Source organism: the organism of the source record quoted next, unplaced genomic scaffold (assembly GCF_019419815.1).
Source record: "Pyrus x bretschneideri cultivar Hongxiangsu unplaced genomic scaffold, Pyrus_bretschneideri_v1 Contig83, whole genome shotgun sequence".
NCBI lineage: Eukaryota > Viridiplantae > Streptophyta > Magnoliopsida > Rosales > Rosaceae > Pyrus > Pyrus x bretschneideri.
Window position 1 is genome coordinate 606,185 of NW_025999824.1, and position 24,236 is coordinate 630,420.

At 37.1% G+C, this 24,236-nt stretch overlaps 3 protein-coding genes across 3 annotated transcripts; 1 reads left to right on the forward strand and 2 right to left on the reverse strand.

The window, feature by feature from the left end:
• Positions 1 to 1,967: 1,967 nt before the first annotated feature.
• Positions 1,968 to 5,621, reverse strand: LOC125473371 (eukaryotic translation initiation factor 3 subunit E). The gene is made up of 8 exons (XM_048576101.1): positions 5,299 to 5,621; positions 5,004 to 5,158; positions 4,502 to 4,729; positions 4,285 to 4,406; positions 3,493 to 3,712; positions 3,151 to 3,293; positions 2,450 to 2,587; positions 1,968 to 2,333 (listed from the first exon to the last, which is right to left on the reverse strand). The coding sequence occupies exons 1-8, from the start codon at positions 5,504 to 5,506 to the stop codon at positions 2,234 to 2,236; spliced, it is 1,314 nt and encodes a 437-aa protein (XP_048432058.1). The 5' UTR covers positions 5,507 to 5,621; the 3' UTR covers positions 1,968 to 2,233.
• Positions 5,622 to 8,237: 2,616 nt separating this feature from the next.
• Positions 8,238 to 11,780, forward strand: LOC125473359 (alpha carbonic anhydrase 4-like). The gene is made up of 7 exons (XM_048576045.1): positions 8,238 to 8,432; positions 9,660 to 9,877; positions 10,016 to 10,122; positions 10,275 to 10,377; positions 10,920 to 11,081; positions 11,164 to 11,217; positions 11,578 to 11,780. The coding sequence occupies exons 1-7, from the start codon at positions 8,303 to 8,305 to the stop codon at positions 11,665 to 11,667; spliced, it is 864 nt and encodes a 287-aa protein (XP_048432002.1). The 5' UTR covers positions 8,238 to 8,302; the 3' UTR covers positions 11,668 to 11,780.
• A 2,070-nt stretch (positions 11,781 to 13,850) lies between these two features.
• On the reverse strand, positions 13,851 to 16,538 carry LOC125473360 (probable calcium-binding protein CML49). Its single transcript, XM_048576046.1, has 5 exons — positions 15,896 to 16,538; positions 15,160 to 15,206; positions 14,875 to 15,050; positions 14,674 to 14,692; positions 13,851 to 14,169 (listed from the first exon to the last, which is right to left on the reverse strand). The coding sequence occupies exons 1-5, from the start codon at positions 16,476 to 16,478 to the stop codon at positions 14,065 to 14,067; spliced, it is 930 nt and encodes a 309-aa protein (XP_048432003.1). The 5' UTR covers positions 16,479 to 16,538; the 3' UTR covers positions 13,851 to 14,064.
• Between the last annotated feature and the right edge of the window lie 7,698 nt (positions 16,539 to 24,236).

Here is a 24,236-nt window from a genome sequence, read left to right on the forward strand (position 1 = left end):
TTTTTCATTAAAAAAAAAAAGAGAGAGAGAAAGAGATTTAATGCATTTGAAATTATATTTTTTTTGTTTTCCGTATTTAGTTCCTATCCAAAAAAGTATCATGATTTTTGTGTAAATAATGACACGTGACATTTGAAAAAGTGCGAAAGTCCAAATGCAGAGGTTAGGACAATTGTTGCTACCACTCCCCTTATTACTATACTTTACCGGCTGAGTTTTGTGCAAATTGTAAACAAAACAACTTTAAAATTGTAAACAAAATGTGAATATGAAATAGAAAGCTTGGGTTAAGAATTTTGTCAAATCCAAATTTAGTGGTTTCATTAGTTGGGCATCAAAGTATCACGAAAGTAGGAGAAATTTGGAGCATTGTTTGTGTTTGGCTCAACTGGAGCATTTGCTACACTATTAGAACTTTGAGTAGACTGTCGATTCTCCTCACTAAACTTTTACTTGGTTTTCAATTTTTCTCTTAAATTTTTTTATTAGAAAATTAAGGACTTAAAATTATTCTTTTGTCGATTCCCCCCCTATCATCATTTTTTCATATATTCCATCCAAATTGACGTTAATTCTTGTCACATGCACATCACATGACAAGCCTTTGAGGGTAGAAGTGTCACTTTGCTAGGCTTTCAAACACAACATGTTGAATTGCATAGATTTGCACAAGTCGACATTTTAGAAATTTAAGGTTTTCAATTGCTTTGCAAAACGTGTCTTCAGCAAGAGTTAGAAAAATTGATGTTACCTCTGTCGATTTAATAGTTAGTTGATCGTGGATTTGACAAAATTAGTAAGATTATAGAAAGATTAGGTGCGAATCTGGGGGAATCGTCCAAAGTACCGGAAGTCTACATTTTATCCTCATGTAGCTTTGTTTTACATGGCTGTCGGTTTTACATGGCTTTTTCTCTCTTCTGTAGCTTTGTTTGAGATTTCTTTTTGGTTTTCCAATGGTAGTTAAATGTATATGTCGTCCCAAAGAAAAGCATGTGCACTTTCTTATCCTCCTTTTCCTTTTTCTTTTTTTTTTCTTTTTTTTTTTTGAAACAAACTATATTATCTTTACTAGGCGATGAGTTTAACCTCATAATGGGTTAGCAATCATGTGGTTCAAATTCGCCTTTGATGATAATAAAACCTAAGACCTTTCATTTATAAATGAAAAGGAATATCATTGTACTGTAATACTTTCTATCTTTTGTCTGCAAGTGTTTTTCTTAGTTGAGTAAATGGTATGGTTGTCGAAGTAAATGTGGTTGTTTGGTAGAATTAAGGATAGAAGTTGGCAGGAAGAAAGAGAGGGAAAATTTTCTTATTATTTTATTTGTCAGGTTTTCATTTATTTATAAGACTGAAACGACTTAACCACTTTCACATGCTTTCATTTAACAAAGATTTGAAAGGAACATATGGAAAACTAACGATAGGGGATAGTCGGCTGAAAAATTGATTTGAGTCCTTAATTTTCCAATACGAAAGTTTAGAGAGACATCGAAAACTAAGTAAAGCCCAAGGAAAAGTGACAAAAGTTCCAATAGAATTATTCAAAATGACCATTGCTCCGCTTTGTGATAAGTTTAAGAACTAGTACTCACAAGGGACAACTACTCCAATTTTTTCAAAGTAAAAGATCAGGGACAACTGCTCCAATCTGTTTCCAATACAAAAAGATAGGAATACGATTGAAGGCAATTCAAAATTGATTATAAATGGCAAATCATGGAAATATAAACAACGTAAAATCATCGTTTTTCAAAATTCTATTGATGCTATTCCACACTTAATTTGATGTATATGAGTAATGTCATACTTACCATCTATTTGTACCATCACTTGTACCATCTCTCTAATAGAGATATGACCCGCCAAAGCATGCGGGTTCCATCTCTATTAAAGAGATGATACAACTAGATGATAAGAATAACATATTTATATATATAAATATCTTCGTTCCACGAAAATCGAATAAGGGCATCGAATTTCTTAATAAACTACAACCATCCTTACAAGGAAAATAGCAAACAAGATCAAACGGGAGCATAAGCTCGAAATGAAATTACATTTTGATCCAACAAATCTCGACATGTCCTGAGCACAGCTTCATTACTAAAATTCAAAATTTTTCAAGTCACTCAGACTTCAGTTACAGGTCAACAAAATCTCGGAGAATTTCTGGATATCAAGGAAATGAAAACTAATAATTTCAGATAAAATTCACCATCAACATTCAACGAGCAATCTGTGCCTGTGCATGTTCCAGAATCTGACCAACCAACTTGTAAGTACGCCCCGATAATGCCTTTGTGTGGTCTATCAGTTGCTCATACCTGAAAACCATTTGAGTAATACATTAAAAACGGGCATGAAGCATAAAGGCAACTGATCCAAGAACAAAAACAGGCAGTTAATGGTTATAAATTTCAGTCTACGTCAATTAACTTACACATTCGGATGGTTAGGTTCCATGATAACAGTTCCTGACTCCGAGTCAATCTTGGCATCAAGCTTTGAGCTCCGAATTAGATTCACAATCCATCTCTCAGCCTCCTCATAATTTAAGTTTAATTTCTCCGCAAGCACTCTGCCAAACCACGATTTTATTAGATTTAGTATCTGAAAAGAGCGAAGAACGTGTTTTTTTTTTTTTTTCCTAAGAACAAAAAAGAAATACGTCCAGTAATAGACAATAAAGTCAATTAGGTTCCCGAAAAATTCTACGAAACTATAAAAGACAAGATATCATTCGTACACACCACATATGAAAAACAAAAAACATGCACCAACATTTTGAACAATAATGCCCTAACATTTTGAACCCAGCAAAAACCCTTACACACATGACTCTTATCTCCCAAGCTCTGGAACAAGAACAAATAAATATGTTGACAGACCGGTCAAATTGCGCCTAAAAATCTAAAGGAATATGACTTTAAATGTGCCTAGTCACAATACTTCTATGAAAGTCTTAATAAAGATAAAAAGAACCAACGAAAGTGTACTCTGACATATGACTTAATCATACACCACTTCGCATGGTGAATTACAGAACTTTTCTACTATTTTCCTTTTCTTATATAGAAATCAGAATAATGATGTCTAACAAAGAAAAAGGGCACAGCCAAACTCATAGAAGAAATTACTTACCCCATGTCAATGCGCTGATGTATACGACAGTATGTCTCGAAGATAAATAGACGAGCATTTTCAAGGAACTCATCCCTCAGTGGTACGGTAGAGAAACTCCCTTCTTCTGCTCGTTTTCCAAGGAAAGGATCATTCAAAATTACCTACATTGCCAGACAACCCACATTGTCAAATCAATAGTCATGGGCCTAGATGACAGAGATAATGCAAATCAAGTTTTCAAGCAGGAATTGAGATATAGCAGAAGGCAAATTTACAATGAAATGGTCAGCTCTGTTACGCAAGGGTTGGAAAAAGTGGAATTTGAATTCTGAAACATCTCAAGGGTTATCAGGCACTTACTTCTTCACACTCCCTCATCTTCTTTTGCGCACCATCAAAGTCATAATTAACATAAACGCATGTCAAAAACTCGGTGATGGGATCTTTATAAGAATGTTGTTCCTGTTGAATAACCTTTATAAAATCCTTGAACTGAGGTCTCCTCCTCTTATTGACAATGAATGCAGTGGCTAAGTAACGCACAAGATGGGGAGCATTGGTTTGAATGGCATTCAGATACCTGTAAAAAAAAATCAAACATTTCTATCACGAAATAAGTATAAAATACCAAGTCACTTGGTATTCACTAGAACTCAATTTTCCATAGGGAATGTCTATGTTTCATACCATGAAGCTCAAAAGTATATCCATACTATTACTGTCCAATACAATGATAAAACCACTAACTTAATGGCATCTCAACTATGTAGGCTACTAGGATTGTACTGTAATAAGCATATTCTTTTTCCTAACATTTCAAGAATGCATTCTTGTTCAGAACAATATGCTGACACCATCCACATGGTAGAGGCAAACGATTATCAATGTTACGAGAGCAAAAGCACGGGGTGTCACATTTACAGCTCAATACCAGAGCAGAAGTAGCAGCACCGTTAGTGTCAAATGAATGATCAAGGGTATAAATACATCAATTAGAACCAAAGATGATTCGAAGGTTCTAACTTTTCAGGGGTAGACAGTGATAAGAAAAGAGATGCGCATGAATTCCGGGTTGTTTTATCAATTGGTAAAGCAAGAGGTAAATGTACAGTGAAACCAAAACAGTCAAATCAGTAAGGGCAGATGACATACTTGTCCTGATTAAACAAGTCAATGATTTGTGTTCTCCCGTTATCATGGTTGAAAAATATGAAGAGACTCCAATGCATCAACCATATTCTATTTTGCACTTGATTCATAGGTGAACTGAAACTCTGCAACAGAAATCATCCACCTTTATAATGGAACTCAAAAGAAAAAAATAATACACCTTTAAATAAACAAGTCGATAAGTGAAAAAATAACAAACCTTTGAATCAATGATTTCTTTCAAGCGGTTAAGCTCTTCAAGGGCAATATCCCAGTTCTGCATCAATATCTCAGCCGCCAGCTTTCCCCACAATGCACTCAGACTCCTGTCACTGTTTGTGCACAAAGCCCTGTACTGATATAGATAATCAGCAGCACCAGAGTAGTTACCACATTCAAACTGAAATTTTGCATACTGATATAACGCCTCGATCTGTTGTGGACCAATCTGTTCATACAGCCATGCCATGAAAGTTAAAACTAATGCCAAACCAAAAGAACAAAAAACCAAAAAGAAAACACAAACAAAATCTCTTTGTCCAATAAAAGTAATGTTAACCGCACAAAAATTAGATCTTTTTACATTTAAATACGCAATATTTTCTAAGATAACATCTGCAAATACTTGCAATATTAAGCTGCATATGCTATTACCCATATCAAATTGGTTGCTTCTACTCCTGGGTTTTAAAAGTTAATAGGAAAAAAGAAATTGGGGCAACCTGGTAACGGTCACTAAGCATCTGGAGATTGTACTGCTTGTCAGCCCTCAACTCCTGAACCGCGGCGGCATTCTGCAAGAAATTAACAAGGGGCGCTGCCGATTCCTCCAGAGCCTTGAGGCGAGCCACGACCTCTACCCTCCTATCCACCATATCTAAACATCCACAGAGACAAATTGTCAAACACCTAATGGGAAGCGCATATACAAACACACACAGACCTATATATACAAAAATTCCCACAAACAAACACATATACAACTACAAATACATAATGGGTGTGTATATATTTCACCTTGGGGAACATCTTCGGTGTGATAGAGGGACTTGTGGATATCCATGGCGTAGTCAACCATGTTGGTCTTGTTAAGGAGCTCAATCTTGGCCTTGAGGATCTGCTCATCTGGGTACATCTGACGCTCCTGCAGGAACTCGAGGAGGGGAAAAACCAGATGCCGGTCGAGGTTGGGCGCGATGCGCGGAGTTAGGTCGTACTCCGCCATGGTCAGTGAGCGAGCTCCTGGTTTTTGCGGCAAGCGGAGACGGAGAGCGTCGAAGAGAAACAAGTAGCAGGAGAAGGGTTTTTTTTTTTTTTTTTTTTGGGTAAAAAGAAGGAGAAGGGTTTTGATATTGTAGGTTTAACTTGTCGTTTTTCTTTTTGTTCTAGCAACTTGTGCTTTTCTTTTGAGAAGAGGTGGGCCGAGTCCCATTTACTAAGACTCGTCGGCCCCAAAACCGTTCCTTCTCCGAATCCAACTTACATACCTCTCAATCAATCATGTTTACTTATATGTAATCGTAATTGAATAAGGTCTTAAACTTTGTCGAGAAATGATTTTCCCACATCGTTTTTAATTTTTTACACACTTTTTTTTTTATTATTTATGATCATCAAATTGAATAAATCAAACTAAATTAATACAATCAAGATTAAACAGAAAGATGTGTAGGCGGATAGAAAAAAAAGTGTGGATTCTAATTGCTAGTGTAGGATTAGGTGGGGATGGTTCGCTACATTCAACTAATGTTATATTAAAAAATCAATGTCTAACTTGCATATTTCTGCTCACGTAAAAATAGATAATTGATCAATCACGAACCAAGATTGACAAACCCAAAAAAGCTAATCCAACGCCAATAAAGTTTCTCATCTATCCCAAGTCAGTGCCCAACGAATTGACCAAATAATATCTTGGAGCTACAAAGAGGAGAATGACTTTCATAAATGGGTTCACCGTTATATGGCGTTTTTGATTTAAAATGTCATGTCATGTGAAAAGAAACTTACACCCGACTTGAAATTATTGGAGGAATGCCACAATAGCAGTGAATCCGTTTCATACAAATTGCCCTTCATTAAGAGGGTTTCGAAACTTTAATTGAAAATGCAAATTACATTTGCACCTTAACTTTTAATTATACCAACTACATATAATCTAGTGATATAAGTTCGAATTATTCTTTTCCCATTGCTTACAAAAGCCATGTGACATGGAGTAGACAAAAGACATCCAAAGGATACCCAAAGTAGACAAAGAATTGGACTTGGAATTAATCCTTTTTCCTTTCTTTGTAAAATGAAAGAGAATCAAACCCTAAACTCAACATTAATCTTTAACCCATGGGTAATATGAAAAAGTATGAGCAAACTTTCAAAGTTACACTCTCCTCATTTACTACCTTTTCTTTTCCTTATTTATTTGGACAATTAAGAAAATTGTAAGGAGTCATTTCTACTTACAAATGAATTAAATTATAAGATGTGAATTGTTCATTTTCGAAATTCGAAACTAATACCTCTCACGTACATATAAAGATAAATAATATTAAATCATAATACTAAATGGCCTTGAATATAACATTTATACTCTCAACAATGCACCCAATTAGTGTTCGAAGTGAGATTGTAAAGATAAAAGAGTCTCACATCGGTTAAAGGAGAAACATTGTAAGGGTTTATAAGAGGTTGGGCTACTCCCTATATTACCAATTGGTTCTTTGATGGAACCTCAACTTTTTTATAGTATTAGAGCAGACTGCTCCATGTGTGAAGTCCAACAACCACATGTGCTCCACATCACCCCATTTGTGTTGTCCATGTGTCAGACTTGAAAATTTGAATTTGCCACATGTGAGGGGACGTGTAAGAAAATGAAGACAAAGTCCCACATCGGTGAGGGACCAAACCATGCAAGTGCCTAAGCGGCCAAACTATGCAAAGGCTTGAGGGACCAAACCATACAAAGACTTATAAGCCATGCATGATTTGAGGAACCAAATCATACAAGGACTGTATAGGATATTAGACTACTCCCAATATTACGCTTTCACAATCGGCTATTCTCTGGTAAATATTTAAAGTTGTAAACACACAACATCTAGAATAAATATTTTGATAATTACCAAGTTACTATTACTTACGGCGTTAATTAGGGGCAGACCGACTTAGAGGCAAGGGGGGTCAGCTGACCCTCCAAACTCCAGTGAATCTCCATAGATGACTTGGGTGCTGTTTCTTTGAAGGTTGGAGTTGTCCTTCATATATGCCCTTCAACTGCTTGATAAAATGCATTAGAGAATTGTTGCCCCATTACAGTCTAGTCCTAATATTATTTACCTATGGTTTGTCTGTTAGTTGTGATTACAATTGTAGGAAGCAAAAAAGAACCAAGTAAAAAACTATCCAAAAATGCAAAGTAAATGAAACGGTGATCTCAGAGAATAACAAAGCATCATCATCATTCTTGGATAGGATGCAATGATATCAAGCATTGTTAGTGTGTTCAAGATAAGTGTGTTTCTTTATTAAGCATTCATATAGGAGCAGTATTGGAACATGTTAGTTACCCACGCAAATGAGGAATTAACAGGTGTGTAGTATGCCTTTCCAAATGACTTCAAGCTTACCAAGACTCGATGAAAAGACGATACGCATGTTATTTCTAATAAAAAAAAAATTTGCGCGCTACCCTTACTGACCCCCTAATATTATTTTCTGGATCCGTCACTAAATTTAATTTCAAGCAGGTGGGAGCCGGGAAGCCAAGAGATGAAAGCAGGAGTAGCCGTTACCTCATAACATTAATAGAGAGTGGGTTAATTAAGCAAAAGCCGCTTAATTACTTGTTACAGAAATGCTCTACTGGTCTGAAAAATGCTTTGTCTTATCAATACGCTGCTCTCTCTCTCTCTCTCTCTCTCTCTCTCTCTCTCTCTCTCTCTCTCACATATTTATATCTCTTCTTCTGACATGCCGTTTCATTCCGACTCCTCCCAATCCAATCACCAAAACCAAATTCATGAGCTTGTTCTACGTCGCCATGACCAAACCCAACTTCTTCTTTCTCTTTCTTGCGTCTCTCCTCTTCTCGTCTCATCACTCCTCCTTCACCATTTGCAGTGCAGCAGTCAAGGACTCTGATGAAGTTGGTAATTATTCTCTCCCTCTTCCAACATTTCATTTTCTTTATTTTCCATTATATTTCCTGATTTTTCTGGTCAAACCATTATGTTTCCTGATGAACACCACATTGTTTACGGTGTTTGTTATGCTTTCAACACACACACACACACACACACACACAAAAATTACACAAATTACACAAATTATATAAGAATATGCTGGAAATGGCAGCTCCATTTTCCTAAATATTGTGTTCTGTGAAGTCATAAGAAACCCAGGATCAAAAATCAAGACAAACAATTTGAAATTGAGGTCCTTTTGACAATATAAATCATTTTGATTCTGATTCTAGCATTAATCTAAGGATCTAATGCACCCACAGCAACATTTTACCATTCTTATTATTCCTTTACCTTTTGGCAGAGAGATTTACCTACACTCCCCCTACATCATTATGCCATCCAAATTAATACTACAATGTCATGTGAGAAAATGAAAGTTCAAACGCATTGTTATTTTTTAAAAATGGCAAGATGACGAATCAAGAGTGAGAAAATTTAAACGTACGACAATTATCATCAACTCGACAACTTTGCTGAGTATAATTAGCTAAATCAAGCTAACAATGCATGTTTAACACGTAGGACCAATTTTGAAATTATGCATGTGATTCAGATCTAGGTGATTTAAATTTTTGGGTACCCCACTTTGGACTGACTTTTTGAAAGAAGCATTATATACTTAGTATTTTTATGGAATTAAGTTTAATTGGGTAGCAATGTCACGTGCTTGGACAGACATTTTTAGACCATATGAGTTCTTTTTGGTATGCTTGGGAATAAAGTATTACTTAGCTTCTTACTGTCTGTCACAGGTTGAATTATTCTTGGTTTCTTTCTAACTTTTTCTTTCTTCTCATTCAAGTCCTTGTTTTTGGTTTTAATGTACACCATCCAATCTTTTCTTTGTCTGAGAAAGAAAATATCCTCTCTCTCTCTCTCTCTCCCTCTCTCACACACACAGAGAGACTGTAAATAGGGTGGTACATTTAGACTTTGGTTATCTTATGAAAGTAGATTTGATTTCCACAATTAGATCTTCTATTTCAATCGTAACCCTTCATTTCCAGTATCACTCAATGCTACGTATTATTGAAGATATTGTCATGAAATAACATGTAGATATAGGAAATAAGACGCTTGGATAACCGTACCTTGTGATGTAATTAACCTAGTTTTTCATGTATGGGGCAGGTGATGAAACTCCATTTACTTATCTTGAAGGAACTGGTAAAGGACCAAAGAAATGGGGACAAATTGACCCTCATTGGAAAGTTTGTGATACTGGAAAATTGCAGTCTCCAATCGATCTTCTTGACCAAAGGGTGCAAGTTTTCCCTCACTTGGGGAAATTGATAAGGGATTACAAACCAGCTCCTGCTACTGTGAAGAACCGAGGTCATGACATCACGGTGAGCTACACCGCTCCCAAGTGTCTACTCTTTCTATTCTCTTCCATATTTGTCTATCATATTGAACTTGAATCCAATCAGTTGAATATGTTAATATGCGACAGTTTTTAGTTGTTTTTAACATGAGGCTTTTATCAGATGAGGTGGAACGGAGATGCAGGAAAAATCAACATAAATGGGACTGATTATAGACTGTTACAATGTCATTGGCACTCACCCTCTGAACATACGTTTAATGGAACAAGGTTTTTTTTTTTTTTTTTTTTTTACCAGTTTTTCGCAATTTTTATTCTGTGAAATATATAATCTAATGTTGCAGCTACCATGCTAATTTATATTAGTATATAACCATTTCTATTTTCTGTCGATGTATTTCTTCCTCTAATTTTCTTCATAGGTATGCTTTGGAGTTTCATGTTATTCATTTAAGCTCTACCGGAAAGATTGCTGTAATTGGAATTGTGTACAAATATGGTCGACCTGATCCCCTCCTTTCAAAGGTATCTCTCTCTGTTTGCCTCTAAACTTTCATGAGTTTAAGGTAATGAACGTAAACTCAATGCAATAATGTAGAAAAACCTTATCTATTTATACTTGCGACACAGAGAAATCATCTCCAAATTCAGTTGCTCGATCACAATTCACAAAACACGCTTTGCTCAACAAACCAATTATCGTATCAGCTATGCAAACTTAGGTAACTAATTAGGTGATATTGCCTGGATATGTAGATGCAGTGATAAAACTTAAACAGACCCGTTGTATCATGCTGTGGGACGTTTTGGAGTTGAGAAAAACACTTGGTTATCATTTAACACGTATCAGAAAGAGTAGCATGTAATCCCATAGCATAATTTCCTGTTTTCTATGTGTAACCTCCATTTCCTTGCTAAACAAAAGGTATAAATTTTCTCATGAAGCGAAAATACAACAAGCTACGGGACTTTTAACATTTAAGCTGCTATATCATTTCATACTTTAAATGCCAGATTGTTTCCAGGTTTATACACTTATTTGTTAATTTTGTTATCCATTCTGGCAGCTATTCCACCACATAAAATCGGTTGGGAAAGAAGAGGAGGTTGACATAGGGGTTATTAATCCTGGGGATATTAAGTTCGGAAGCAGAAAGTATTACAGATATATCGGTTCTCTTACCGTTCCTCCGTGCACCGAGGGAGTAATTTGGACAATCGTCAAAAAGGTTTTTCACTCCTTACCCTTTTGCAATGATAGATTTTCACTTTACTCCAACAACCTGGTTGCCAACGTTGTTTTTTTTATAGGTGAGGACAGTTTCAAGGGAGCAAGTGCATGCACTAAGGGAGGCTGTACATGATGTAAGTATATCTGAATTCGGAAAATATATATCCCAATTGAAAACTCTAAACGCGAGACTGTTTACCTATCCGATGTGAGACTTGCTCGTTTAAACCACTGAAATCGTTGGTCCATAGATTCCATACCTCATCTATAATGTTAAACAATCTTAAAACCAAAGAAGTTGATGGAAGAAGACACTTTCCGGCAACTGGATATTCGAGTTCAGATATCCGATCTCGGGGCCTATAAATAGCTATAGGGTTGAGGAAAAGTTGAAAGCGTGTGAAAGAAAACACCGAGGCATTGATGCAGACACTTTTTCCTCGTTCAATCTGTGTTGCGCAGTTGAAGTTTAACCGTGTGTGTGTCGTTTTCAGGGATTCGAGATGAATGCAAGGCCGACTCAAGAATTGGATGGAAGACCAGTGCTGTTATACACTCCAAGGGACAATGGAGGTTCTGCTTAATTAGTGTCTAATTACATTAGAGAGGGATATGCGTGCTTTTTCTTCTTTACCCATATATATTGAAATTGAAGTTTAATAGTTTCCCACTTATTGAATGTTGGTTATATGCATCAGTTATCACATCACGTGGTACATCAATGTGATACAAAAAATGTCGTTTCCCTACTCTATATTAAGATATATCTATCTGGATACGTCCATACACGTATTATACTTCAACCCTAAATTAGGCCAAACTTTTTCATGTTCCTTGTGGTGACATGACATTTTCAATGTGACCCTCATGTTGAAAAAGTTGTTAATTGTACCTCCTTGGTGAGTGCCATTAGCTTCCAAACTTAAACTTTCATCAGTCTCCCGTTAAATAAACCCATATGATCATCACACGGTGAGGTTACATTTGTCATTTCAATCCAGATTAAGAAGGCCATGGACATCTAGTATGGAATTGGATTTCATGGAAAAGAAGCTTGGACAAGGTGAAGCTAATCCTGAAAATCCACGTCAATGGCTAGGAGATGAGGTGAAGATGAAGTCACACCTAATTTCTTAGGTATAGTTTGCTTTGAAAATACGGATGCTTGTGATAAATAATTATTGTTTGCATTGCCTACCACATCTTTGATCAGGGGTTGAACTCATGTGCAAACAATATATATCCCAAAATAGGAGGAGGGTTGTGTCACCCAACACATCAGTCTCACTCCTCGTGTTTGCCAAGGACGCAGCCACAGGAGCTGTTTGATTTTGTTGCCGTGGGATCAATCGCTAGGTGATGGAGGAGAAAGAGGTCGTCCTTCAAATTTCAAGGGATCCATCACCAAATCAAACGACAGATATCCATGGCTTTCTTAATTTGGATATAAATGACACCATGTGATAGTCATGTGGTCTTATTTAACAGGAGGCTAGGTTTGGACCTTAATTGCTAACGAGGCTCGCTACAGGAGTAACATTGAAAGTACCATATCACCATAGAAATCACAAAAAAATTGGCCCATTAATTATATCGACTAACAAGGTAATCTAATCTCTTTTTTTGTTTTTTCTTTTTTTTTTTTTTTTTTTTTTTCGGGTAACACGGTAATCTAATCTTTATGTGTGTTTTAGCAAGGTAATATAATCTCGTTAGTAGCAAGTAATAAGATAATTTAAGGGATGTATGTGCTTTTCATTTCACCTTTTAGGTAGGTAGATTATAAGACTTGTTTGGAAATACTTTTAAAATGGCTGAAAACGGTTTTGGTAAAAATGTTTTTGGAACCAATTTTTGATAAAAATGCAAGTGAATCTTGAAAGAGCACTTGAAGTGCTTTCGGACCCAAAAACATTTTCTCTAAAAGCGGTTTCAATCATTTTAAAAGTATTTCCAAAAGAGTCATATATGTAACTTAAACTAGTTTTTTTTATTTTAGATTTATATTTTTATTTGGTGCATGTATTATAATAGCTACTGATCAATCCACGCAAATTCAAAAGAAAAAATTTATGTGAAATAAAAAAATATTTGCTAGGTAGCAAAATGATCATTTAAAAAGGAAAATGATTCTCACCGGATTTTTTTCTTGGAGATCCTGAGGATTTCGCGATCGTGACCGTTCCGGATCCTTTTCCATTTAAAAAGCAAAAAGGTGAATCTAATCCAGTATACATGCAAAGAGTGCGACCAGAGTTTCCTAGAGCCAGAGTAAAGCGAACGGGAATACAAATACTTCACAAATTCGGTTATGGAACCAACAGCTCTGGGTGGAAATGCTTTTAGGATGATGACTATATTTGGATAATCGTCATCAAAGTAGGGTTTTAGGTTTGATTTTGGGGAAGGTAGATGAGTTTGTCAACAGAGTTATATAAAAATATTACGCAAGCTACGGATCTGGATCTGATGTCCACCGGACTTGACTTTTTCGAACACATGACAGATCAAGTCACCCAAATCAAATTTGGTTTTGGACGCTTCTTGGCTTTCCTTTTTGTTATCTGCATTATCGTGATGCCTCACTAACTAGAGTAACTCTCATACTGAGCGAGAAGTGAGTTGGACTGGTGATTAGGCAGCTCTTATATCGGGTGAGATCCCGGGTGGAACCAAAATAAAAGACTCATATGATAAGTGTCATACGTAATGCAGTAGTGGTCAGTTCCCTTACACAAGTCTTTCTCCTTCATAACAGCAAAGAAAATCACCACAAATGAACTTTTATTTCCAAGCATTAACCTTTGATAGGAAAATGATGCAAAAACCAAACTCTGAAGCATTATTCTATGAAAGCTAAATAGGGAGAAATTACAGCTACAGCATTCCACACCACGCAGAAACAGGAAAAAAAAAGGAGCTAGATATTACAACATTACTGTAAAAACCCGAATTCATAAAGCCTTTTAACAACGAACAACCTACGCAATGAGGAATGGCAGGACGGTCAACATGAACTCCTCATAACTGAAAGTTCCCGTACCAGTGTACGCTTTGTCCTTCTCCTTAAACTTCTCAGTTAATCCCTGAAAGACACAAGAATAACAAAAGAAAACGCTCCATTAAGTATAACAGTTTATCCGCTAAATTACATCCTGTACACATCCAACAGCATAAAACTGCACACAGACACCCCCTTTTTTTGAGCTAACTTGAGATAATGAAAGCCCTTTTTGTAAGGTATTAATGTTGTGAAAACTACAACTCAGTGATGAACAATGATTTTATGGCTTCCGAGCAAAGAAATTTAGCAATGAATAAAGGGGTGTTTGTTCTCGTTTTGAAATGGTTGTCAGCTAACTGCATCAATAATTTGAAGTTTTGAATACTCAACCATGCAAACTAGGTACAAATTGGAATACACTTGCACATCGAGGCTTTTAAGATATGCTAGATAGCAAAAACTTATAAACAATGCTCAAATATCAAAGTAGGAGTGAAATTTAAAGCACAGGACCAAGTAAAAGTTCTCCAATTAAAACTATAAATTAAGTGCACAAAATATAAGCTTTAGTGAAAATCAAACTCACCTTAACAGTCAGACAGCACCTGCATTTAACCAAAACAAACAAAAGAACAATGCATAATCAGATATCATTAAGAAAACATAATACAAAATACACCAAAACGAAATGCAATAAGTATCTCCAACTCTAACGCATAAAGATTTGATCCTCAAACCAAACCCGCAAAATAGGACAAAAAAACAAAAAAAGTAAAAGGAAACATACTCGATGAAATTGTCATATTCAATGGCCCTCTTTTTGCCTCCAGACTTGTCGAATTTAGAGACCAGCAGTTCCAAAACTACAGGTGACACAGAAAATCCCAGACTCAGCAGTGCATCTCTCAACTCATTTGAATCAATGAACCCACTTCTGTCCCGGTCCGACCTCTCAAATATTCCCTGATCAACCACAACAATTACAAAAGGGTTAATTTCCCACAAAAAGAAAAAGAAAAAAAAACTTAGAAAACAAAAATAAAAAGAAATAGAAAGGGATTCTGGGGATTACCCTCCAACTTTGAAGACTGTAGAACAGTGCAGCGAATTCCTTGGGCCCTGTTTTCACAATATACCCACACACACAATAAATATCATTATTATCAACTGTTTCATTGAATTAATAGTGAATTGAGCGACACTGAAAGCTACAAAGATATATTGTAGCAAATTAGCAATGGCGATGATTTCATAAACACGAAAACAGGAGGGTAACTTGCATAGAACGTGTTCACTGCAATCGTGCCATGTAGAAAAATGAACTGAGACGCCACAGTGAAACTCTTTCCATGTAAGTAATTCTAATTCTCCAGGTGCTCCCGGTCCAAGAATAAATGTCATGCCATGTAGAAAAATGGACCGAGACGCCTAGATGACGGCCAACTCTTAAGTAATTCTAATTCTCCAAACACAGGAAAAAGTTGTGCATCAAAACAGTGGATCCCTCCCGCATAGCATAATGATTGATGCCATCAGTATCTAACGGTCCACTGACCACGCCTGCCACACTCGGAATCACACGGTGGGCCCCAGTGTTTGACTTAACTACACAACGCGGACACGCAAATAGAGACTGAGGGCATGACGGACATTACGCAACATGATTCTAACAGCGACTCAGCGCTCAGCCCAGACGACACCGTTTGTACGCCGATCAAAATCGCAGAATTAGGGCATAAATTCCCAAATTGGACGAGAAAATTACACAGATAGGAGTGCATGGAGTGTTAGGGTTTGAAAATTGTTACCGATCTTCCTGGCGTTGGTCTGGGTGAAGGTGTACATGAGAAGATGAACAGTCCTCAAGCTGAAGCTCTCATTGTACGACGACAGAGCTCTCTGCATCTCCTTGTCGTCGATGAAGCCGCTGCCGTCCTGATCCGCCACCTGAAAGCAAGCTATGACGTTCGGGTCTGTGCCCGGCGGGAACACCGATGGCAATAAAGCCGCAAACGGGCTCCCGTAACCATGAGCAGGTGGCGGGTATCCACCTCCGCCTCCTCCACCTTGATTCGGGTATCCGCCTCCGCCTCCTCCACCTTGATTCTTGTGAGGCTTGTCGGGATTATACGGCTTATCTGGATTGTACGGCTTCTCTGGCGCGTAGGCCGCGCCGTACGGTGCGGAGGATGGGGCCCCGTACGGTGCAGACGGAGCACCGTAGGGTTGGGCTGTCTGGTGCTGGTGCTGCCCTTGCGGCGGTGCGCCGTAGGGTTGGCTTTGGGGCGGCGCACCGTAGGGTTGGCCTTGGGGCGGGGCGCCGTAAGGTTGGCCTGGTGGTGGAGCGCTGCCGTAGCCGTAGCCGGGAGGAGGGTGTGGGTACCCTGACATTTTCTTTTGCTCTTGAGGAAGGTCCGAAAATTTTGTTTTGGGGAGTGGCTGCAGATTTTTGGAACCGATAGGGTTGGATGTGTGTGTGTGCGCGCGTGTGTGCGTGTGTATATGATTAAAGTTTCAAGTTCGGACCTGGAACGGCGAGGTAATTACAGCACTGCCATTGGATTTCAAATTTAACATGTTCTCTTGTCTAGCGGGGTTAAAAAACTGTGAACAAAAAACAAAAAAAAACAAAAAAACATTAGAAGATTGACCTCCTTAATAAGCAAATTAATTAATTTTTTCCTTTTTTAGTTAAGAGTAAAATCAAATGAATAAGTGTCGGCATAGAAATATCTTGTCTTCAAAAACGTGGGATCAAATTGAGAAGTGTGAACCATAGAGATGGAGCATTTTGCACTAAGTTGAAGATTTCATAGAGCTCATAGAATTACAAGTTGCATTGGAACGCGGTGTTCATCTTCAACTGTGCACCGACGACGACCTCCATCGTCAGTCAAATACCTTTTCCTTTTGATTCTAAACGCCATTGACTCCTTCTGCCAAGGGAAAAAATGGCATTGACCCATATAATCTTTTGCATGATTTATCATGATATGCACAAATGATATATTAAATGTGAAACATTGTGCGGTTCCGATGAGCTTCGACAAGTGCATTAAGTTTCCTTATTGTTTTGTGATTAGTAATGTTTTATTGTAATATTTTTAGATCTAGTTTGCAAGAATCCTTTTGAGCCGAGTTTGATATTATTTATAATGTCCTTTTATCAATGAATGAATTGTCGTACTCTTCAAAAAAAAAAGTGAAATATTTGGAATATGAATTTTTATTAATAAAAATTTATGAGTTGTATATTAGCGACTAAAGCTGGTTGACGTTTTGCTATTACCTAGAAATTCGGCAAGTTGTGGATTTGGTGCAAGAGTCACATGGATTTACCAACTACCTTTTTTCTTAAATTTAATATTTATAGCTACTTTTGGTTGATCATTGTATTTCTTTATTCGATTACCTTCTAGTTTAGTGGTATTTATTTTTAGGGTAAATATTAGTTTATTATTCTCATGTTCCGTGATTTTCAACATTTAGTATATCAATTTTTTTTCATCCCAGAGTCATACTTAAAGTGTAAATTTTAGGACAGTCTCATACATTTGTTAGTTAAACTATTAAGTCTCTCGTTAAATGCTGACATGGCACCCATGTAGACAATGATTGGGCGCCACGTGAAAATTAAAAATTAAAAAAAAAATTTGGGAACCAAAAAAAGAAAAAAAAATGGTCGTCTTCTACCTCCGGCCCTTCCTCCTTTATCCTTCCATTCTTTCTTCTGCACCAACCCACCAAACCCTTCCCCTTCCATCTTCGATTCCACCCATCCACCCACCCACCCACCCACCCATTAATTTCAAGGACAATTGCCCAGAGACAGATTCACAAAACTTGAATGCATTTCGACAAACACAAACAGGGCAATCACGAATTGAACGCAAAGGCAACAACTTTACAGTGAGATGGGGAAATTACCAAAACTTTAACTTGGGGAGACAGCGGACGAAGGGGCAGAATTTATCGGATCCGCGGGTAAGGAGGAAGGGGTCGTCGGGAGAGGAAAGGCCGTGGATCTCCGGGTCGACTTGAGGAGAGAGAAACTCGATGAAAAGGTTAAGAATGTAGATCCCCAAGCCATACGACACCATGTAGAAGCCTTGGAACAGGTACACGCGCAAGACGTAGATTAAGGCCACTACCAGGCACGCCAACCATCTGTATAGAACGTGCTGGTAGCGCTGCGAAATGCCTTAACTCCAATTCGAAATGGCGGCAAACGACTATCCCTTGAACGGATCGTCGGCGGCTGCTGTGGCGAGACCCACTCCCGTCGCTCCAGTGTCCATTTCCCAAGCTTGTTTATTAGGGTGGTGGTCTTCTCTCCCTCTCTAAATCTGTCCCTGGGCGATTGTCCTTGGAATTAATAGGTGGGTGGATGGGTGGAATCGAAGATGGATGGGGAAGGGTTTGGTGGGTTGGTGTAGAGGAAAGAATGGAGGGATAAGGGAGGAAGGGCCGGAGGTAGAAGACAACAAATTTTTTTTTTTAAAAATTTTCACGTAGCGTCTAATCATTGTCCATATGGGCGCCATGTTAGCACTTAGCGGGAGATTTAACAGTTTGACTAACAGATGTATGAGAGTCCCAAAATTTACACTTTAGGTATGACTCTGGGACAAAAAAAATTAGATGTACTAAATGTTGAAAACCACGAAACATGAGGGTAGTAAATTGATATTTACCCTTATTTTTAATATTAAAACAAGTCACAATTTCACAATGATTATCCATGTATTAAAAATAAGGATCTAATCTAGCTACCATACTTACAGGTATTTAATACAACCACCATATTGACGATTAGACAGTAATTGTATTAAATACATATACTCATGTGAATTATATATAATTGTCGGATAGTAATTCATTAAATAAAAGGTAAATTACATTTTACCCCCTCATGTTTGGGGTCGATTTCAATTACTTACAACATCTTTAAAACATTTCAATTTCATACATTTACTATCATTTTATTTCAATTTCATACATCCGTTAAAAAATCTGTTAAATAAACCGTTAAGTGATGACGTGGCAAATAAGCGGATCCATTTGTGCTGACGTGGCTAAACATTTAATAAAAAATTTAAAATTTAAAATTTAAAATAATTAATTTAAAAAAAAGGGACGTTTTGAATTAGACGCCTCATTTTGAAATGTCATAGACTAAATATCTATTCTTTTTGAAAATTTGATTAAACATTTTCCCTACAATTTTAGTACTTTAATTTTATTTCATTAGAAGTCTATTCACGTTAGTAGTCCCTTTTTTCCTCCTATTTTTATGCATCTCTTATTATAATAATTTAAGATTTTTTTATTTTTTATTAAAATATTTATTTTAGTAAATTAAATAGAATGTAACAAAATGTGTTGTTAGGTACGTTTGATTATAATGGTACATTTAATTACTTGGTACATTTCAATTTTTGGTCCATTTGGCTTCTTGGTACATTTCAATTTTTTGTACATTTAGCTTTTTGTACATTTGAATTTTTGGTACGTTTGTTTTCAAAACATAAGTTTTATTACTTTTTGTTCTAATAATGAGCAATTACTTTACTTAATTATTATTTTTTTTATAGAAAGAGTCGTTAACAATGTAAAAGTTTAAATTACTTTAATTAATTATTTTTTTCTTTCTAGAAAGAGTTATTAATCAACGAATAATAACCTTTTTGTTAATTCAAAATTATATGATTTATCGTTATTATTTAGCATTATCTACAATAATAAGGATTTATCTCCGATCAACTAAAAGTTGTTCTAGAGACTTATCTACCAAAAAACAAGACTATCTAGAGCATTGTGTATAAATCAAACATATTTTAAAACATTCCAAAAAGATGAATATTTATTTTAATATAGTTTATAATTGGGTACGTTTTAATTCGGGTTGGTACGTTTTTGTTTGACGTTGGTACGTTTTTCGTTTAATGTTGGTACATTTCCATTTGGCGTGGGTGTACATTTAGATTTGAAAAGTTTAAATTTTTAAACTTAAATATAGTTGAAATTATTTAAAATATATAGCAGATATTTAAATGTAAATTGATTTCAATTAATCTGAAGTAGTTCAAGTCTAAGTATCTTAATCAAATGTTTCAAAAGCTTAATCAAAAACTCAAAAAGCATAAATGTTTAATCTACAAAAGTCTAAAATGAAGCATCTAATTCTAATTTTCTCAAAAAAAAAAAAGAAAAAAAAAAAAAAAAAGCCAAAACCCAGTTGGTCATCCCCACCCCTTCTCCCCACCTAAGCACACCCCTAACCCAGAATCCCATTCCTCCACCCTCCTCCACTGTCTTCTCCTCTCCTCCCATCCAAAAAACCCAGTTCATCTTCCCTACCCGAGCACACCCCGTATTTCAATTTCATATGGTCGCCTCAGATTCACCAACAAAAAATTGGCTGATGGGAAAATTCCTCAGGGGAACAACGGCGTAAGAGTACGAGTGTTGATCTTCAAACCACTCTCGAAGCACGTGGTGACGTCGGACTCATCCGAGTTCATGGACAGGGTTCCCGGTCGTCGGGTATCTAGATTGGGCTTGGGTTTAAAAGATGGGGTCGGGGTTAACCAGAGATTTAGATCTGCGTGTTGTTGGAGCTGAAGTAACTTGGTGGAGGATTCGTCGGCTGCGATGGATCGCTTGTATTTCAGCGAGGAGGCCCTGGCGGATCAGGAGCTGGTGAACCGAGAGGAGGAACCAGAGTTGTGACTTAGATCTTGAAGCCTCCACATGTTCATAGAGATAGTGACGCTATCGACATCGTCCTTGGAGGCCTCGTCGGGAGTGGACGCTCCACTGAGAAGCTCGGGAATCGACCGGAGCGTACCGCCGAGAATGATGGTCTCAATAGTAGCCTGGCAGAGATGAAAGACATGAGGCCAGCACGGTCAAACAACTTAGAGGAGGGTGTGCTCGGGTGGGGAGAAAAGGTGGGGAAGACGAATGGGCTTTTTTTAATTAATTTTTTTTAAATTTTAAATTTTTTATTAAGTGTTTAGCTACATGGCAGCCGTGTCAACACAAATGGAGATCCCTTATTTGCCACATCATCACTTAACGGTTTACTTAACAGATTTTCTAATGTATGTATGAAATTGAAATAAAATGATAGTAAATGTATGAAATTGAAATGTTTTAAAGATGTTGTAAGGAATTGAAATCGACCCCAAACCTGATGAAATGTAATTTATCCTTAAATAAATTTAAGTATTGTAGTCAATTCCATAAAATGAAACAAAGTTTGCAAATTAGGTGTTGTGTATAAAAAATAAAAATAAAAACTAATGGATGGCGTTATCTATCTATTCAAAATACCAAAAATGCCCTTAGATAACTAAATTTCTAAGAAATTGCATTTTATTAGTAAAAAGCTATTCTTTAATAAAAAAAATTGGAGGAATAAAAGTTTTTAAACCCAAGTCTAAGGAAGTCCCATTCATTCCCTTTATTATTATTATTATTTTTTAATTTGGTTCATTACATTCTTTTTAATTAACAAAAGAAATAAAATAGTTGAAGCAGTTCTAGAAAAAGGCAAACCTTGTTGATATGTGAGTGACAATCTCACAGTAAAACCATCTCTAATAGTTATGGCTTAAAATTTGCAATCAAGCGAATGCCAAAAATGCCTGAACAAGTTAGATTGACAAAATGACATAGCGGGAGTTACAAGAAAAGGGATCACAAACGGTCACCCTTAGATAGAATCTGGAACATCACAAGTTTGAGAGAATTAATCTCGATTTTTATTCAATGGAAAATCAAAAGGCCCCTAACAATACGCCAAGAAGGTGTATTTATAGTCTACAATAAAACAAACTCTAGAAGGGCTAAAAAGGGAAACAAAAATATAAAATAAAAAACCATCAGACTTGGTTGCTGTTGTGCTCTCAGGTTTGCGGCACTCCAATTGTTTTTCTATCTTTTCCGCTAGCTGCTTTACATCAGTTTCCCCTTCATGAAAAGAACTCATCCTCGAGTTAGCATTCATATACAACGGCTCATCATCCGAATGGAACTCAAATAAATCAGCAACATTGAAGGTAGGAGAAATGCCCATAGAAGAAGAAAGATCCACAACATAAGCATTATCATGAATCTTCTGTACAATTTTATAGGGTCCATACTTGCAAGGCTTGAGCTTGCTGTAAGTCTCGATTGGAAATCTTTCTTTCCTAAAAAACACCATGACAACGTTACTGACCTGAAACACATGGGGACGCTAATGTTGGTCAGCCGCTTTGTATTTTGCATTTGTCCGTGCTAGACGCTCACGAACCTCTGCCTTAACAGCCTAGATGTTTTCTGCCATCTTTTGAGCTATCACACTCACACTTGGACCCTTAGGGAGCTTGATGAGGTCCACTACATGCTTGGGGACAGAAGTATAGATTAGGGAGAAAAAAGACTTGCTAGTTGCGCTGTGAACAGCATTGTTGTAGGCAAATTCGATTTGAGAAAGAGCAAGGTCCCACTATTTTGGCTTATCGCCACAAACACTATAAACCATGTTACCCAAGGTGCGGTTTGTAACCTTGGTTTCACCATCCGTTTGTGGGTGAGTCGTAGTACTACGCCGTAAATTGGTACCAATTAATTTCTTCAAGGTAATCCAAAAATGACTAAGAAATTTTGTATCACGGTCAAAAGTAATAGATTACGACACTCCATGGAGTCGCACAATATCGCGAAAGAAAAGTTGAGCGATGTGGGACAACGTTGGAGGTTTTTTGACAGGATATAAAGTGAGTCATTTTTTAGTAACGATCAACCACCACAAAGATAGAGTCAACACCCCTCTAGGTGCGAGGGAGTCCCAACATGAAGTCCATAGAGAAGTCTAGCCATATATCTTCAGGAATAGGCAAAGGCATATAAAGACCGATGTTTTGAGACTGACCTTTAGAAGTTTGGCAAACATAGCACCTGCAAACAAGATTGTTAGCATCTTTCTTGAGTTGAGGCCAATAGTACGTGCAATCAAGCTTGCGATCATTTTGTCATGCCCCAAATGTCTGCTTAAATCACCATCATGCAAATCACGGATGTGTTTTTCTCACAAGAAGCACCGTGGGATACACAAAGCGTTGCCGCGAAAGAGAAAACCATCTGCTACATGGTAATCTGAAATGGGTTGATTGCGTAGACAAGAAGCCCAAATACTTTTGAAGTCCTCATCATCCTTATACATTTTGGCCAGAAACTCAAACCCAACAATTTCTTGTTGTAATGTTATTAGAAGTTGTGCCTGACGACTCAACGCATCGGCCACTCGATTCATGACTCTAGACTTGTGTTTAATAACAAAAGGAAACTTCTGGAGATAAATCATCCACCGCATATACATCTTGTCCACACTCTTTTGACTGTTAACCCATTTTAAAGCCTGATGATCTGTGTAAAGGACAAACTCTTTACCCACAAAGTAGTGTTCCCATTGGCGTAAGGTGCGGACGATGACATAGAATTCCTGAGCGTATGTACTCCATTTTTTATGAGCGTTGCTAAGCTTCTCACTGAAAAAGGCTACAAGCCGTTTGTCTTGAGAAATGACAACACCAGTTCTCACTCCACTGGCATCACACTTAACTTCAAAAACTTTATCAAAATTAGGCAAGGCTAGAATTGGAGTAGTGCTGAGCTTTTTTTTGATCAGTCCAAAACTCTTCTCTTGGGCCTTCTCTCAACGGAACTTTCCTTTCTTCAATCACTTGGTTAGCGGGGCTACCATGGTATTGAAATTGTGCACAAAACACCGATAAAACGTTACTAGCCCATGGAAACTGTGCAGTTCGGAGACATTTTTGGGAGCTGGCCAATCATGGATCGCTTTTACTTTGTCTTCATAAACATGAATTCCTTCAGAACTCACAATATAGCCAAGAAATATCAACTTGGAAGTGAGAAAACTGCATTTCTTCAGATTAATAAAGAGCTTGTTGTTCTGCAACGCTTCCAACACTATCCTCAAATGCTCCAAATGCTCAAGTTCGGATTTACTATAAATGAGAATATCATCAAAGTAAACAACAACAAAAGAATCGATAAAAGGTCATAGCACCTGATTCATGAGTTGCATAAAGGTGTTAGATACGTTTGATAGTTCGAACGGCACAACTAGCCATT

What these genes read in the sequence shown, in the direction of transcription:
- LOC125473371 (XM_048576101.1), bottom strand. Translation starts at nt 5,506, where the DNA reads ATGGCGGAGTACGACCTAACTCCGCGCATCGCGCCCAACCTCGACCGG. An exon ending in AGATGAGGGAGTGTGAAGAA is followed by an intron (nt 3,294 to 3,492) that starts GTAAGTGCCTGA and finishes CTGGCAATGTAG; the next exon opens with GTAATTTTGAATGATCCTTT. An exon ending in CATCAGCGCATTGACATGGG is followed by an intron (nt 2,588 to 3,150) that starts GTAAGTAATTTC and finishes GTGGTTTGGCAG; the next exon opens with AGTGCTTGCGGAGAAATTAA.
- LOC125473359 (XM_048576045.1), top strand. Translation starts at nt 8,303, where the DNA reads ATGAGCTTGTTCTACGTCGCCATGACCAAACCCAACTTCTTCTTTCTC. An exon ending in CTGATCCCCTCCTTTCAAAG is followed by an intron (nt 10,378 to 10,919) that starts GTATCTCTCTCT and finishes CCATTCTGGCAG; the next exon opens with CTATTCCACCACATAAAATC. An exon ending in TAAGGGAGGCTGTACATGAT is followed by an intron (nt 11,218 to 11,577) that starts GTAAGTATATCT and finishes TGTCGTTTTCAG; the next exon opens with GGATTCGAGATGAATGCAAG.
- LOC125473360 (XM_048576046.1), bottom strand. Translation starts at nt 16,478, where the DNA reads ATGTCAGGGTACCCACACCCTCCTCCCGGCTACGGCTACGGCAGCGCT. An exon ending in GACCAACGCCAGGAAGATCG is followed by an intron (nt 15,207 to 15,895) that starts GTAACAATTTTC and finishes TTGTGAAAACAG; the next exon opens with GGCCCAAGGAATTCGCTGCA. An exon ending in ACAGTCTTCAAAGTTGGAGG is followed by an intron (nt 15,051 to 15,159) that starts GTAATCCCCAGA and finishes GTGGTTGATCAG; the next exon opens with GGAATATTTGAGAGGTCGGA.